The sequence below is a fragment of the Nelumbo nucifera genome, chromosome 7 (genome assembly GCF_055504915.1).
Source record: "Nelumbo nucifera cultivar China Antique chromosome 7, China Antique-T2T, whole genome shotgun sequence".
Taxonomy (NCBI): domain Eukaryota; kingdom Viridiplantae; phylum Streptophyta; class Magnoliopsida; order Proteales; family Nelumbonaceae; genus Nelumbo; species Nelumbo nucifera.
The window spans coordinates 39,656,260-39,668,369 of NC_142655.1; the positions used below are offsets into that span (position 1 = coordinate 39,656,260).

The following is a 12,110-nucleotide window of genomic DNA, read 5'->3' on the forward strand; positions in this document are numbered from 1 at the left end:
ATCTTTATGGCCTCCACTAAATCTTCTTCTTTTTTAATGAATGATAATAAATTTATTAATTCAGAAGCAGATTTAGAGTGAGTTCATACAACATCCCAGGGAGAGGCGTGAGCTGCAGCCCCTCCTTGAATCTTACAAGTAAACTAGGAAAGAAAATTAAGAATCACAACTGAGCCCAAAACAATTCTTCCCTATTTACCCCTTGCTTAGCTAACACATCTGACAAAGTATTTGCTGATCTCCCCACCCACTGTACAGTGATCAACATATTCCTTGTCAACCAACTAAATTTCTTCATTTCATTCTTGTAACGCCACATAGCCACTTCAGGATTTTTCAACCAACCCACCACCACTTTGGAATCCAGCTGGTTTGCAAATTGCACCCCTTGTACAGCAGCTAAAAGTTCTGCCCTGATGGAGTCCCCAATTCCCAAGGGACCTAAGTAGAGCAACAAAATCTCTCCCTTCTCATTTCTCAAAGCACCCCCCATTCTGGATAATCCTGGATTACCCATGCTACTTCCATCAAAGTTCAACTTCAGTGAGCCTTCGGATGGAGGAGACCAGCTTGTAATTGATTTGTCCTTTAGAGATGAACACCTCGCTACTGCTGACCAATTTCTCCAAATGTCATTAAAGGAGAATTGATGAAAGATTTCCAAGGTCTTCAGCCAAGGTATTGCCCTATTTAACACATAGTCTTTCAATTCCTGACAGCCCTTTTCCTTTTCTTGAAAAATTCTAATATTCCTTTCTTCCCAAAGAATCCAAATCAAGGCAGCACGAGCACATCTCCACATAATTCTCCCTATTGTTGTAGGCCAATAAAAGGTAGAATGGTTGAAGACCATGTGAACTTCTACTGGTAGACTCCAACTACTCCCAAACAACGAAAGTAGCCAAGCCCAAAGGTCTGCAGAAAAGGGACAAGATATTAATAGGTGGTAACAATCCTCACCGTGAGCTCTACAGAGGATACACCAATTAGGAGAAATACAGAGGAAAGGTCTTCTCTTTTGTAGGTTATCTAGAGTGTTTACTTTCCCATGGAATACTTCCCAACAAAACGCCATAATTTTTCGAGGAACTGGCCTACACCAAATTTCTTTTGATGGAAAGGGTTGGTGAGTAGAAAGTTGAGAGATGGACTTGAAGAAAGAAGCACAAGTGAAGGTTCCATTGGGTCTAGGAGTCCATACCCTCTTATATGGCTTGGAGGGATCCAAACAAACCTGATTAAGACAACCAAGCAAAACAGAAAGAGATTCAATTTCATCATCCCTAAGTCCTCTACGAAACCCAAAATCTCAAGTAGGATCTAAGGGTGTTCCCAAAGGTGAGACAAATTTTGAGACCACCTCTTTTTTGTACAGAGAAACAGAAAATAGCGAAGGGAACAGATCCTTTAAAGGTGTGCTTCCTACCCAAATATCCTCCCAAAAATGAACAGTGTTGCCAGAACAAACTTCATACTTGATAAAATTGAGGAAGGGTGTTGTGAATAGCCTTCCAAGGTGCTGCTAGGTTAGCTTGCCTTGATACACCAGCATCACATCCATTCTCTGACCTCCCATGAATGCTTCCCACCACCTCATGCCACAATCTCTCTCTTTCCAATGGCCATCGCCACAACCATTTCCCTAACAGAGCTTGATTTTTTCTAGTTACCTTCCCAAGTCCCAAACCCCCCTCTTCTTTACTTCTGCGCACAATTTCCCAATTAACCAAGTGATCATTTTTTTCTTGTCCCGGCTCCCATAAGAAATCTCTCATCAACTTCTCCAGTTTCCTAGCTTCCCTAACTGGTATCCTAAAAACAAACAAAAAATAGGTAGGTAAGTTATCCAAGGTAGCTCTTATTAGGGTAATTCTCCCTCCTAAAGAGACATAATTCCTCTTCCATGATGCTAATCTCTTCTCAAACTTTTCTATCACTGGGGTCCAAAATCTACTCTCCCTAGGATTTGCCCCTAAAGGAAGCCCTAAATATGACATAGGCCAAGCAGAGGTGGAACACTCAAGACACTCCGCAATAGCCTCAACCTCCCCTACCTCCAAATTTATACCCGCTATGCAGCTCTTTTCCAAATTTATTCTCAAATTAGAAATATTTTCAAATCCTTTGATTAGCTCCTTTAGGTTTGCTACCTTTTCGCTAAAACCTCCTTCACAAATGATCATTAGGTCATCTGCAAACTGAAGGTGGGTGACGGGGACTTGGTGTCTCCCTATTCTCCAACCCCTAATGGCATCTTCACTGTCAGCCTTAGTAATGATCCTACTGATCACATCAGCTACTAAGGTAAAAAGGAAGGGTGAGAGTGGATCCACTAAATCTTCTTTTGTCCTATACTTGTCGTTGAAAATTCTTGCATTCCTTTCCTCCCATATTGTCCACACCACAGCTGCCCTTACTGATTCCCACATAACCCTTCCTCTTTCTGTTGGCTGCCTAAGAAAGTTTGGACCAAAGAGGCTTTCTACATCTTGGGGAGTACACCTGCAACCAAAAAGAGAGAAAAAAGATTCCCAAACAAAAAGCACAAAAGGGTAGTGAATAAATGGGGTAGGGATTCACCATCTGCAAAGCAAATAATGCACATATGAGGGGAGAGGCATTTATTTCACCTCCTTTTTTGAAGCATGTCACAGGTGCTCACCTTCCCAAGAAACACCTCCCAACACAAAGCTTGGGCTTTTAGTGGAATGAGCTTGCTCCAAACCTCTTTCACCAAAAAATTCTCACCCCCAACAGGAGTTTGTACAAGGGCATTGAAGAAAGAAGCACAGGTAAAAGTGCCATCAGAAGAAGCAAACCATACACTAGTGTCCTCCAAAGATTGAACCAAGTAAACTGACTTATGACAATCAAGCAAACAAATAAGGGACTCACATTCATTATTCCTCAAACCCCTTCTGAAACCAAATCCCAACTCAAACCAAAGTGAGAGAAGCTAACGAAATTTGAAATGGGTTGTAACTTGTAGGTAGAAACTGAATAAAGGTCAATGAAAAGGGAGCACAAAGTAGTATCACCCAGCCAGAGATCTTCCCAGAAAAGCACCTTAGAACCAAAACCCACATCAAATTTGATGAAATTAAAAAAGATAGGATATACCTCTTGAATTGCTTTCCACAGAAAGCTCATGGAAGATGTGGGGGCTATCTTTTCTTTCCACAGGATTGCTTGAGAAGCCGGTAATTCATTCCACAAATCCTCAGTGCCAAATGAAAGGCTATGTGAAAAGCATGCTCTTCTGTAATTTGAGCTGCTCTCCATGTGGACAAAGGAGATAATGGGAAGTATTCCATGCATGGTTAGGAAGATATATAATGATACGCCGGTATGTTTTATTCACTTAGCCCACCTCTCCAATGACTTCATGGTCTAACCAACCAATATGCCCTTAACAAATCTATATGCATTTTGGGCAATGGACCTTTGGTACATTTGGAAAGGGAGAAATGCTAGACTGCTCAAGAAGAAGAACACCATAGTTTGTGATGGAATTAGTCACTATCCAACTAATCTATTGGGTTAGACCAATGTTTTAAAACGCGGAGGCGTTCCACTACCTAGAGGCGTGAGGCGTTCAGAACGCAAGAGGTGTAAGCCTCCCGAACACAAGGAGGCATAAGCCTCCTTAAGAGGAGGGGTTAGGAGGAGGAAGGGGAGGAGGATGAAGACGAAGGGGGGATATCATTTTTTCTTTATTTTAATAAAAATCTTTTATACTAAGAAGAATAAAGATGCATAACATTAGTTGAAAGGGGGGGTCTTGTCGAAGCGGATAGGGTTAGTTGATTAGGGTATGGAGATTTGGAAGGGATAGGGTTCCAGTTACCCACCTTCAGTTTGCAGATGACAATCAATTTTTTGAGAGGGTGGAAGAGTCAAGGAAATTGTGGAACTTAAATTTGGTGGCAAATTTGTTTGAGCAGATTTGTAACTTGAAAATCAATATGGATATTGTAGAGATGCACTAGGGCTGCTGTACTTTGGATGGTCTGGGATGAAAGAAATGCAAGAATATTCAAGGACAAGGAAAGAAGTATGGAGGCAATCTTGGAATGCATTCTATATAGGGTGATCCTTTGGCTCAAATCTTTGGACCAGTTTTCACCCTATTCTTTTGATGACTTGAGAAAGAAGCGAAAGGAAGCCACTGCCTTGTCAACAAGGAAGAGTAGAACCCTAAAAGATTGGGAACCACCTGAAGACAGCTTTATCAAATTAGACTTTGATGGGAACAGTTTTGGCAATCCAGACCCTTTGGGGATTAGAGGGGTTTTTAAGGATAAAGATAGACTCCAATGATTAGAGGGGATTAGAGGGGTTTCCAGCCTTGGGAGGCATATTTTAAAGATATATTCTGCCTCCAATGATTATGCCAAAAATGAATAGAATGAGTCCCTGCACTAGTTTTTTCACCTTCAAGCCTCCCACTGGCCTCCGTTCTTCCAACACCCATTTGCTAATAGTATCTACAACGTGTTTTCAGCCCTTTGGAACCAGCATCATTCCTCCTGTGGCCATGTCCTTGTCTGTATCACCTCTTTGAATTAAACTCCCTCCTGAGTCTTAACATATTGTGGTCTGGCCGGCCCATGGGCAGACTCTTACATTGCGATTGGATTTTGACATTTTAGTCGTTAGATAATTTGCACTTTTACAATATTACACCTGCCAATGAGAGTCACCATTGTACATATTTCATATTCTTTCATTACCAATTAATAAAGTTCTTTTCCATTCAATTTTTGTGTCATTGTGCCACTTTGGGGATGATTTGTTCTATAGCCCTGTCTATTTTCAGAAATTTAACTGATCCATTTTTTATTAGTACCATTGACCTTCCTTGATTTTTTTTAGTTTTCTATGAGAACCTAGATTGTTGCCCTAATCATCCTTATCTAGAGTACAAGTATGATTTTGAATCAGACATGAATCAGTTGGGTTAAAACCTTACATCTTCTGCTGTTTTGGGAAGCCATATACATGATTTTCAGAAATCAGTTCTTTTTTCTACCTTTGTTTTTTGGTGAGGCATTAAGGGCGGAGAATTTTTTATTTGAATTTTGTGGTTTTTTTCAATTAAAAAATTAGGGAAAAACATCAAAGGTGAGTCTACTTAAACTCAGACACAACCAATTCAATATCCTCTTTATTAGGAAACTGAATCTAATCACTCTCGTAAAGAATATGGGATATTTTTTACACCAACCCATGCATTGCACGAGTTGCATCTAGTATTGTGTGTGTGTGTGTGTGTGTATATATATATATATATATATTCATTCTTGGCCCCTTTTTGTCCTTGGGGCTTCCAATGACTTTAATTTCTTTTTTAGAACCTATGTTAGTGTTCCATTTAAAAATTTTAACACAATAATAATTATAATAAGAATAAATAGTAGTTACAGCAACAATAATAATATCAACAACACCAACCTAAATGTCACTTCAATGCTTATTTTAGTGACAAATTTTAATAGAATAAATTAGATAGAAATAACAACAAATTCCTTTATCTTCCAGCAGATCTGACTTGTGCAATCAGATATAGCACAAGATTCTTGGGGGTACCTCAGGAGCCATCCAATATGGTGTTCCAACAACAGAATGTGTATTAACATCAGCCTCGGTCAGTTTTGTTGCAACTCCAAAATCAGCAAGTTTAACAAGACCCTGAAAAGATCAATTTAAATTGAGTAAAAATCTGGAAAAGAATGGTCAAACAAAAAAATATATGACACTAAACAAATCTCACAATAAAATAACCAAGATAAGCAAATGCAACCTAATGGCAATAAAGATAAATTACTATTTTCATTCTCTTTCTTGTATGAATAAAAGATGAAATAATGACGATAGTATATTATTACAGTTATTAGTGTAAGAGAAGAAATTGTTAGTTGAACAAACAGTCAATTCACAAAATTAGTTACGCTTCTTATTTTGGAACGAGGGGCAAAGGAAAGGGAGCTTGCAGTGGCAGCAGTGGCCTCGAGCCTCAACTGAGCACCCAAACCCTAGATTTGATAGAAAGAGACAAAGGCGGGGGAAAGACAGCAAAGTGTACTAGAGCAGTTCTGAGATGGATGAGGAATGGTCCTCTTCGGACGATGAGTCGAGTATAGGTAGTGTTCAAAATCAGGCATTTCCACCAGTTTTGGACTCAGGACTACATGTTGGAAGGCCGGTTTAGTCTAAACATCGAAGATCAGAGGGACACAGCACGATTGAATGGTCAAGGTTCTAATAACAAAAATCCAAAGACTCAGGGTGACGGCTTGTATCCAAGGAAGAGAAAACCAGAACTTTCGCAAAGGCTGGGGCAGGAAATTTCAATCAGGTCAGGATCAATCCAGGAGAAGCACATAGAAATACCAGATTTCTTCCAGGAGAACCCTCCTTATTCAAAACTTGATAGGTTTCTGCCTATCTCAGGAGTGGGAGAATCACTGGGAAAATGTGTTAGGGAGAACCTTCCCTAGGCTTACTTCGGATCATTGGCCGATTTGTATCTTTTCAGAATCAAATGGAGGAGGACCCAAGCCATTTAGATTTGAAAATATGTGGCTTACTGTACCTGATTTCATGCAAAAGGTCAGAGAGTGGTGGGAGACAGATGACACTCAGGCTCTGTTACGATCCATTTGTCCCATGTTGGTAGTATGGGATGCTAATGTGAGGTATCCCACATCAGTAAAATGGGATGCTGTTCTGGGGTATATATGTGCATGGGTTCCCTCCCTCTAACAGCTAGCTTTTAGGGGCGAGTTCTCCCAAGGCACATAACGAATGGTATCAGAGCCTACACTATGCTTCCCAGTTGCAATCGTGTGGCGCAGGTGGTGACGTTGGTATTGCAGTGTTCGGCCGGAACTAGGTGAACTAGAACAAAGCCAGCCTGCGTGGGCGCTGGGACTGCGGAGCGTGGTGGAATGTTATGATCCATTTGTCCCATGTTGGTAGTATGGGATGCTAATGTGAGGTATCCCACATCGGTAGAATGGGATGCTGTTGTGGGGTATATATGTGCTTGGGGCCTCCCTCTAACAGCTAACTTTTAGGGTGAGTTCTCCCAAAGCACATAACAAGCTCATTGGGAAGGTGTAAAGTTTCAGTTTCATAGGAAACTCAAGAATCTAAAACAAAGAATAAGGGAGTGGAAGATCAGTAATTTTAGGAAAATTGAGGAGTGTAAATCAAGCCTAATAAACAAAATTGATGAGATTGATAGGAAAGAGGAGCAGCAGTATTGGGGCTACAAAAGGCATGGGAGATGGGGGTGAGAAAATTGATAGTTGAAGGAGACTCAAGAGTAGTTATCAGCTGGTTGAGGCAAAAAGAAACAGCTCCTTGGATCTTAAGGAACGATTTCAAGAAGGTAAAAAGGTTCACAGAAGGTATGCAAGTGGATTTTCAATGTACTCCAAGATCAGCAAACAGCTTGGCAGATCAACTAGCAAAACAGGGGGTGCACAGGGAAACCTGTTTCTGGGCTCAATTGTAATGGCAAAAGTAAAGTTGGGTAGTTTCTAATGTTTAGACTTTCAAGGGTAACCAAGGCTACCCTTGGTGTAAATCTTATTCTGTTTAATAAAATCTATTTTATTCATCAAAAAAAAAACATCTATGGCAAATTAATGGGCAAACTAGTTAATCTGAAGTGAATAATTTGTTGAATATTTAGCTTACAGTTTCTTCCTTGTTTCTTTTATTTTCATTTATTACTGCCGTTTGTTTATTACTTTAGAGTTGATCTTTGGGTCTGCTAACTCCATCTACGAGACTTGCCGGAATCAAGGTTCAATGTATCAATATGATATGCCCCATATCAGGTTTATCGTATCATACTTTTAGTTCTCAGAAACGTTAAATACTACTACATTTTTAAGTTTGATTTGCTTTATATTATTATATATGCTTTGACAACACGTCTAGCAAAGTATTAGACAAAACATTCAAAAGAAGTATGCCTTTTTTTATCATTTGAAACTCTCGATATGCAAAACTTGTGTATTGAGAGTATCAATACTTTTACCATGGCCAGAATTATGGTTTTAAGGAGTGTATCTATGTATGGTTGTGGGTTTTATATTCTTGGGTAATCTAAACTTTCTTGTGCATCTTGTTTAGATTTCTGCTAGAACCCTTTTTCTGTCAGGGCTGGTTTTCGTTATGTTTTTCCCATTTTTGTTCCAAGACCATCAGCTTTTGTATTGTCTTCCTTTTTCCTCTTTGGATTTTTTTCATCAATACTTCTTTAGATACCTTTCTTTTTGTTATCGATCTTAGAGGAGAAACTATAAAATAGCAATTTGTAACAGAATACGGACAACACAGAAATTACGGTGTTCATTAGATAACTTGACTATTCAGTTCATAACAAGGATCATCAGATGCATTCACATTTCACACCAACTACCTCTTTGGTTGTCAATATATTTGCACCCTTGATATCCCGATGAATTACACCTTGTTCATGTAGATAGACCAAACCTTCTAAAACCTTCAGATGAAGAAAAAGCAACATTACATGCTAAGGAAAAAAAAAAATAAAAAGAAGAAGGAAAAAAAGTAAAGGAAAGAAAAGAAACTTGAAGCCATATCCAAACCTGAGCTATGTAAACAGCCACCAAAGATTCTGGAAAAGGGCCAAACTTGTTTGGCTTGATAATGTTAGCAAGTGAGCCGTTCTCCACATACCTACATCAGCACCATGTACATCAATTACATTACAAGAAAAGCAGTATTTTGTTCAATAATTGAAGAGAAGTTGAAGCATACATACTCGAGAATTATGTGCAGATGAGTCTTTGTCTTCAAGGATCCAAGATATTTCACAATGTTTTTGTGATTCAAATTCTGCCAAATGAATAATGAAATAACAATAATAATAATAATAATAATAATAATAAATAAAATACTTTGAATGACAACATCATATGTTGAATTTAGCATACTGGATGGTAAAGACTCAGAATGTTAAACTCAAAAAAGAAAAGTGAATTATAAGGTAGACCATTAGGGCTTTCTACCAGGAGTAAATCTATATTTGTACAGTTTAAGGGGGAGTGACAATGATAATTTGATAGGTCCATGCCCCAAGTATTTGTTTGCTAATTTAATTGCTCTACTGAAAATGACAAAAGTGATAGAACAATTAACTTTCAGCATAGCAGATCTTTCAAGACAGTACCAGATATACACCATATCAATATGACATTGGTAGATGGCCCTGATGGCATACTCAAGGGTAATGTTGGGTGTTCTGGCGATATATAATGCTATCAAGGTCATAAAAGAAAAAAGAATGGTAAAGAAAATAGCACCTTTAGTAGATCAATCTCTTGCTGAGAGATAGAACACATCCACCAAGCAAAGAGCATTGCAAAAAAGAAAGCAGAAGATGGTAAGACACATAATAGTGATAGGAAGCAAGCATCTTGCACCAATAGTATATCATTTAACATATACAAAATAGGAGGTGCAAATATGTTCTAAGTGTAGCATCACAAACATGGTTCTTTGGAATTCGAACATACTTAACAATCAATTGATTCATCGCACCTATTCATCAAAAAAAACTGATTCATTGCACCTATTCATCAAAAAAAACTGATTCATTGCACCTAACATAATACCAGCATTGCAAGAAAAACCACAGCACCCTAAGCAACAAAAAATTGAGAGCCCGAATGTCAAATTCGGATCCCTTCAGCATGCATCCAAAACCACAATACATGACAATACAAGAACGTCTTGGTTTTAGGTGATATAGGATTTTCTTGTCTTGGACTGAACTGCTTGGTCCACCCCCACCCCCTTTCTTCTTCCTTCTTACATGTGCTTTTGCTTTTCTTTTCTTTTTCTGGTCAACAGGCTTTATTTGTTGGACATTAACATGCATTCCATCATTTTAGAGCAATACTTCAACCAAGCTACAGAGCCCAAACCCTTTTCTTTTATTATTAGCCCTGACTGCACCAATGACATTAACACGCATTACACACAAAATGGCGTTTAACTTGCTCAATAGCAAGATATTTTTTGGTGGTAAAATAAAAATTTCATTAAAAGAAAAAAGGATAACAACCTTCCAGATGATAAGACATCACCAAAAACAATGCATGAAGAAATACAATTTACATATTCAATTATTGTTCAAATAAATAAGCTAATAAAACTAATAGTACTTTATGCAGTAAAAGGAAAACAGTAATTAGTTTCCTCCATCTTTTTCCTAGTCCTGTGATAGAGTAACTAAAATGTCAGTCTCCCTTCCCAAATCAATTCATAAATCTTTAAATAGTAATAACAAACTGTCAAAGTATAAAGAACTAAGCCACCAGCAGGAAGAACTCCAAAGAATAAACAAGTAAATATGATGAAAGACAGACTGTATCTGAGAAAACGACTAAGACTCTTTCCTTTTTTTCTATTCTTTTCTGATTCTGATATTGAGTGGACTTGCAGACAACTCAAAATGGCCTCCAGTTTTCAAACCATAGATTACATACATGTAAGTAAAAAAATCGTAATCGGTTTTGCTGAATCAGCAAGTAAGCCCGTACAAGAACCAATGGAGAATGAGTAACAAAACACATAAGAACATTGTTCCTCCTTCCATGCAATAAAAGTAAAGAAAAAACATGTAATTAACTCGTCAATTATGGGATATTTGTCAAAATAAGATAAAGAAAACTTGTGTGTGAGGGAGAGAAAGAGGGGTAGAACCAATAATTAAGCAACTGAATTCCAGCAATGACAATCATAATTATGTCAGAACCAAATTTTCATTTGGAAGCATCAAAATTTCCAAATGTCACCGAACGAATTCAAATAAGAAAAAGTAGAACAGGATATTAATAAGTGAGTGGAATAAAACCATGATAATGTTGAGATCCTCTTGAGCGATATTCTCCAAGGAAACTTGCTTAATTGCAACGAAGTCTCCATTCTCCAAGTCCAAACCCTTGTACACGCGACCGTACGCTCCCTTCCCAATCTCATCCCCGAGCATCTGAACCAAATTCTTATATATAAGTCAAATTCCTATCGGATTCAACTCCACCAAAGTCTCACATAATAGAAACGAAACCCTAATAACACTGAAACGAAAGAACAGGCTGCTAAATCGAAAAAACGCGCGCGAGAGAGAATAAAATTGCTCACGTATTTGTTATCGAGCGTCTTCGATTTGTGGAAATGCGTAGAAGCTGCGTGGCGAGACATCTCCGGAGAACGCTCGGTTCCGGCGAAGGACCGGAGGTCCAAGGAATGGAAGAAACGTCAATACTCTGGTTCCGATCTACCAATTTTCGTTAAAGGGAGGCCATTTCGGTAAATAAAGAACATATCGTCGTCTGGTTGCTCTAGTCGGAACTCGGAAGCGGGTACAACGGGTACAAGACGATAGATATGTGCAAGCCAACTGACTTCGGGGTGTCAACCCACGGGCTGCCCAGACCGCACATATGCAAGAGGTGAGGTGGCTGTATTACTATCCTACTTTTATTTTTTTGTTATAAAACGAAGAGGGACCATACAAGAGGAGCAAATGAAAACTAGGTACAAAAGAAGATTACAATGGTAATGTAGTTTGTAATGTAATGTACAATCTTTTTAGCTTCATTGAGCAAGCCAATCTGCAGCGTAATTGTCTCATGTAACACATGTCTGTACTCTACACCTTTCTCAAAATGCTCCTTAAGCTCCAGATGCTTAAGGCAGGTCAAGCATTTGTTGAAGGTTGGAGATCACAAGCTTTGAATCTCTCTAGATGATGATGGAGTGGTCCTTGAAGTTCATCGCCAAGTTGTGAGTTTTCTAAGCAGTCCACGCTTCAAAAACATTGATGGTTGTAATTACCAAGGTGGATTACCAAAGTAATACCACCACTAAAACAAGAAGAATCAAAATTTATTTTTATTGTTCCATATGCAGGGTGTTTCCACAAGATTGGCTTCCAAGTCTTAACAATCTTGTCCGAAAAAGAGTAGTTTATAGCTTCTTGGTTTTCTAGAAAGGAATTTAGAGCCCTTTCTAACACAATTTGAGGGGGGTTAAGGAGATGTTAAAGTTTTTTTTTTGGTACC

The 12,110-nt window shown here is 38.6% G+C and overlaps 1 protein-coding gene across 2 annotated transcripts in view; it reads right to left on the reverse strand.

The window, feature by feature from the left end:
• Positions 1 to 11,464, reverse strand: part of LOC104589884 (MAP3K epsilon protein kinase 1-like) — a 76,364-nt gene extending 64,900 nt beyond the window's left edge. Inside the window, exons 1-7 of one of the 2 annotated variants that reach the window (XM_010248336.3) lie at positions 11,188 to 11,464; positions 10,901 to 11,035; positions 9,345 to 9,365; positions 8,804 to 8,877; positions 8,628 to 8,718; positions 8,438 to 8,521; positions 5,590 to 5,691 (exon numbers count right to left, since the gene is read on the reverse strand). In XM_010248336.3, the coding sequence (XP_010246638.1) occupies positions 5,590 to 5,691; positions 8,438 to 8,521; positions 8,628 to 8,718; positions 8,804 to 8,877; positions 9,345 to 9,365; positions 10,901 to 11,035; positions 11,188 to 11,247 (567 nt within the window). In that variant the 5' untranslated portion in view covers positions 11,248 to 11,464. The remainder of the gene's footprint in view (positions 1 to 5,589; positions 5,692 to 8,437; positions 8,522 to 8,627; positions 8,719 to 8,803; positions 8,878 to 9,344; positions 9,366 to 10,900; positions 11,036 to 11,187) is intronic. The other variant, XM_010248337.3, reaches the window with a different exon arrangement.
• Positions 11,465 to 12,110: the final 646 nt, after the last annotated feature.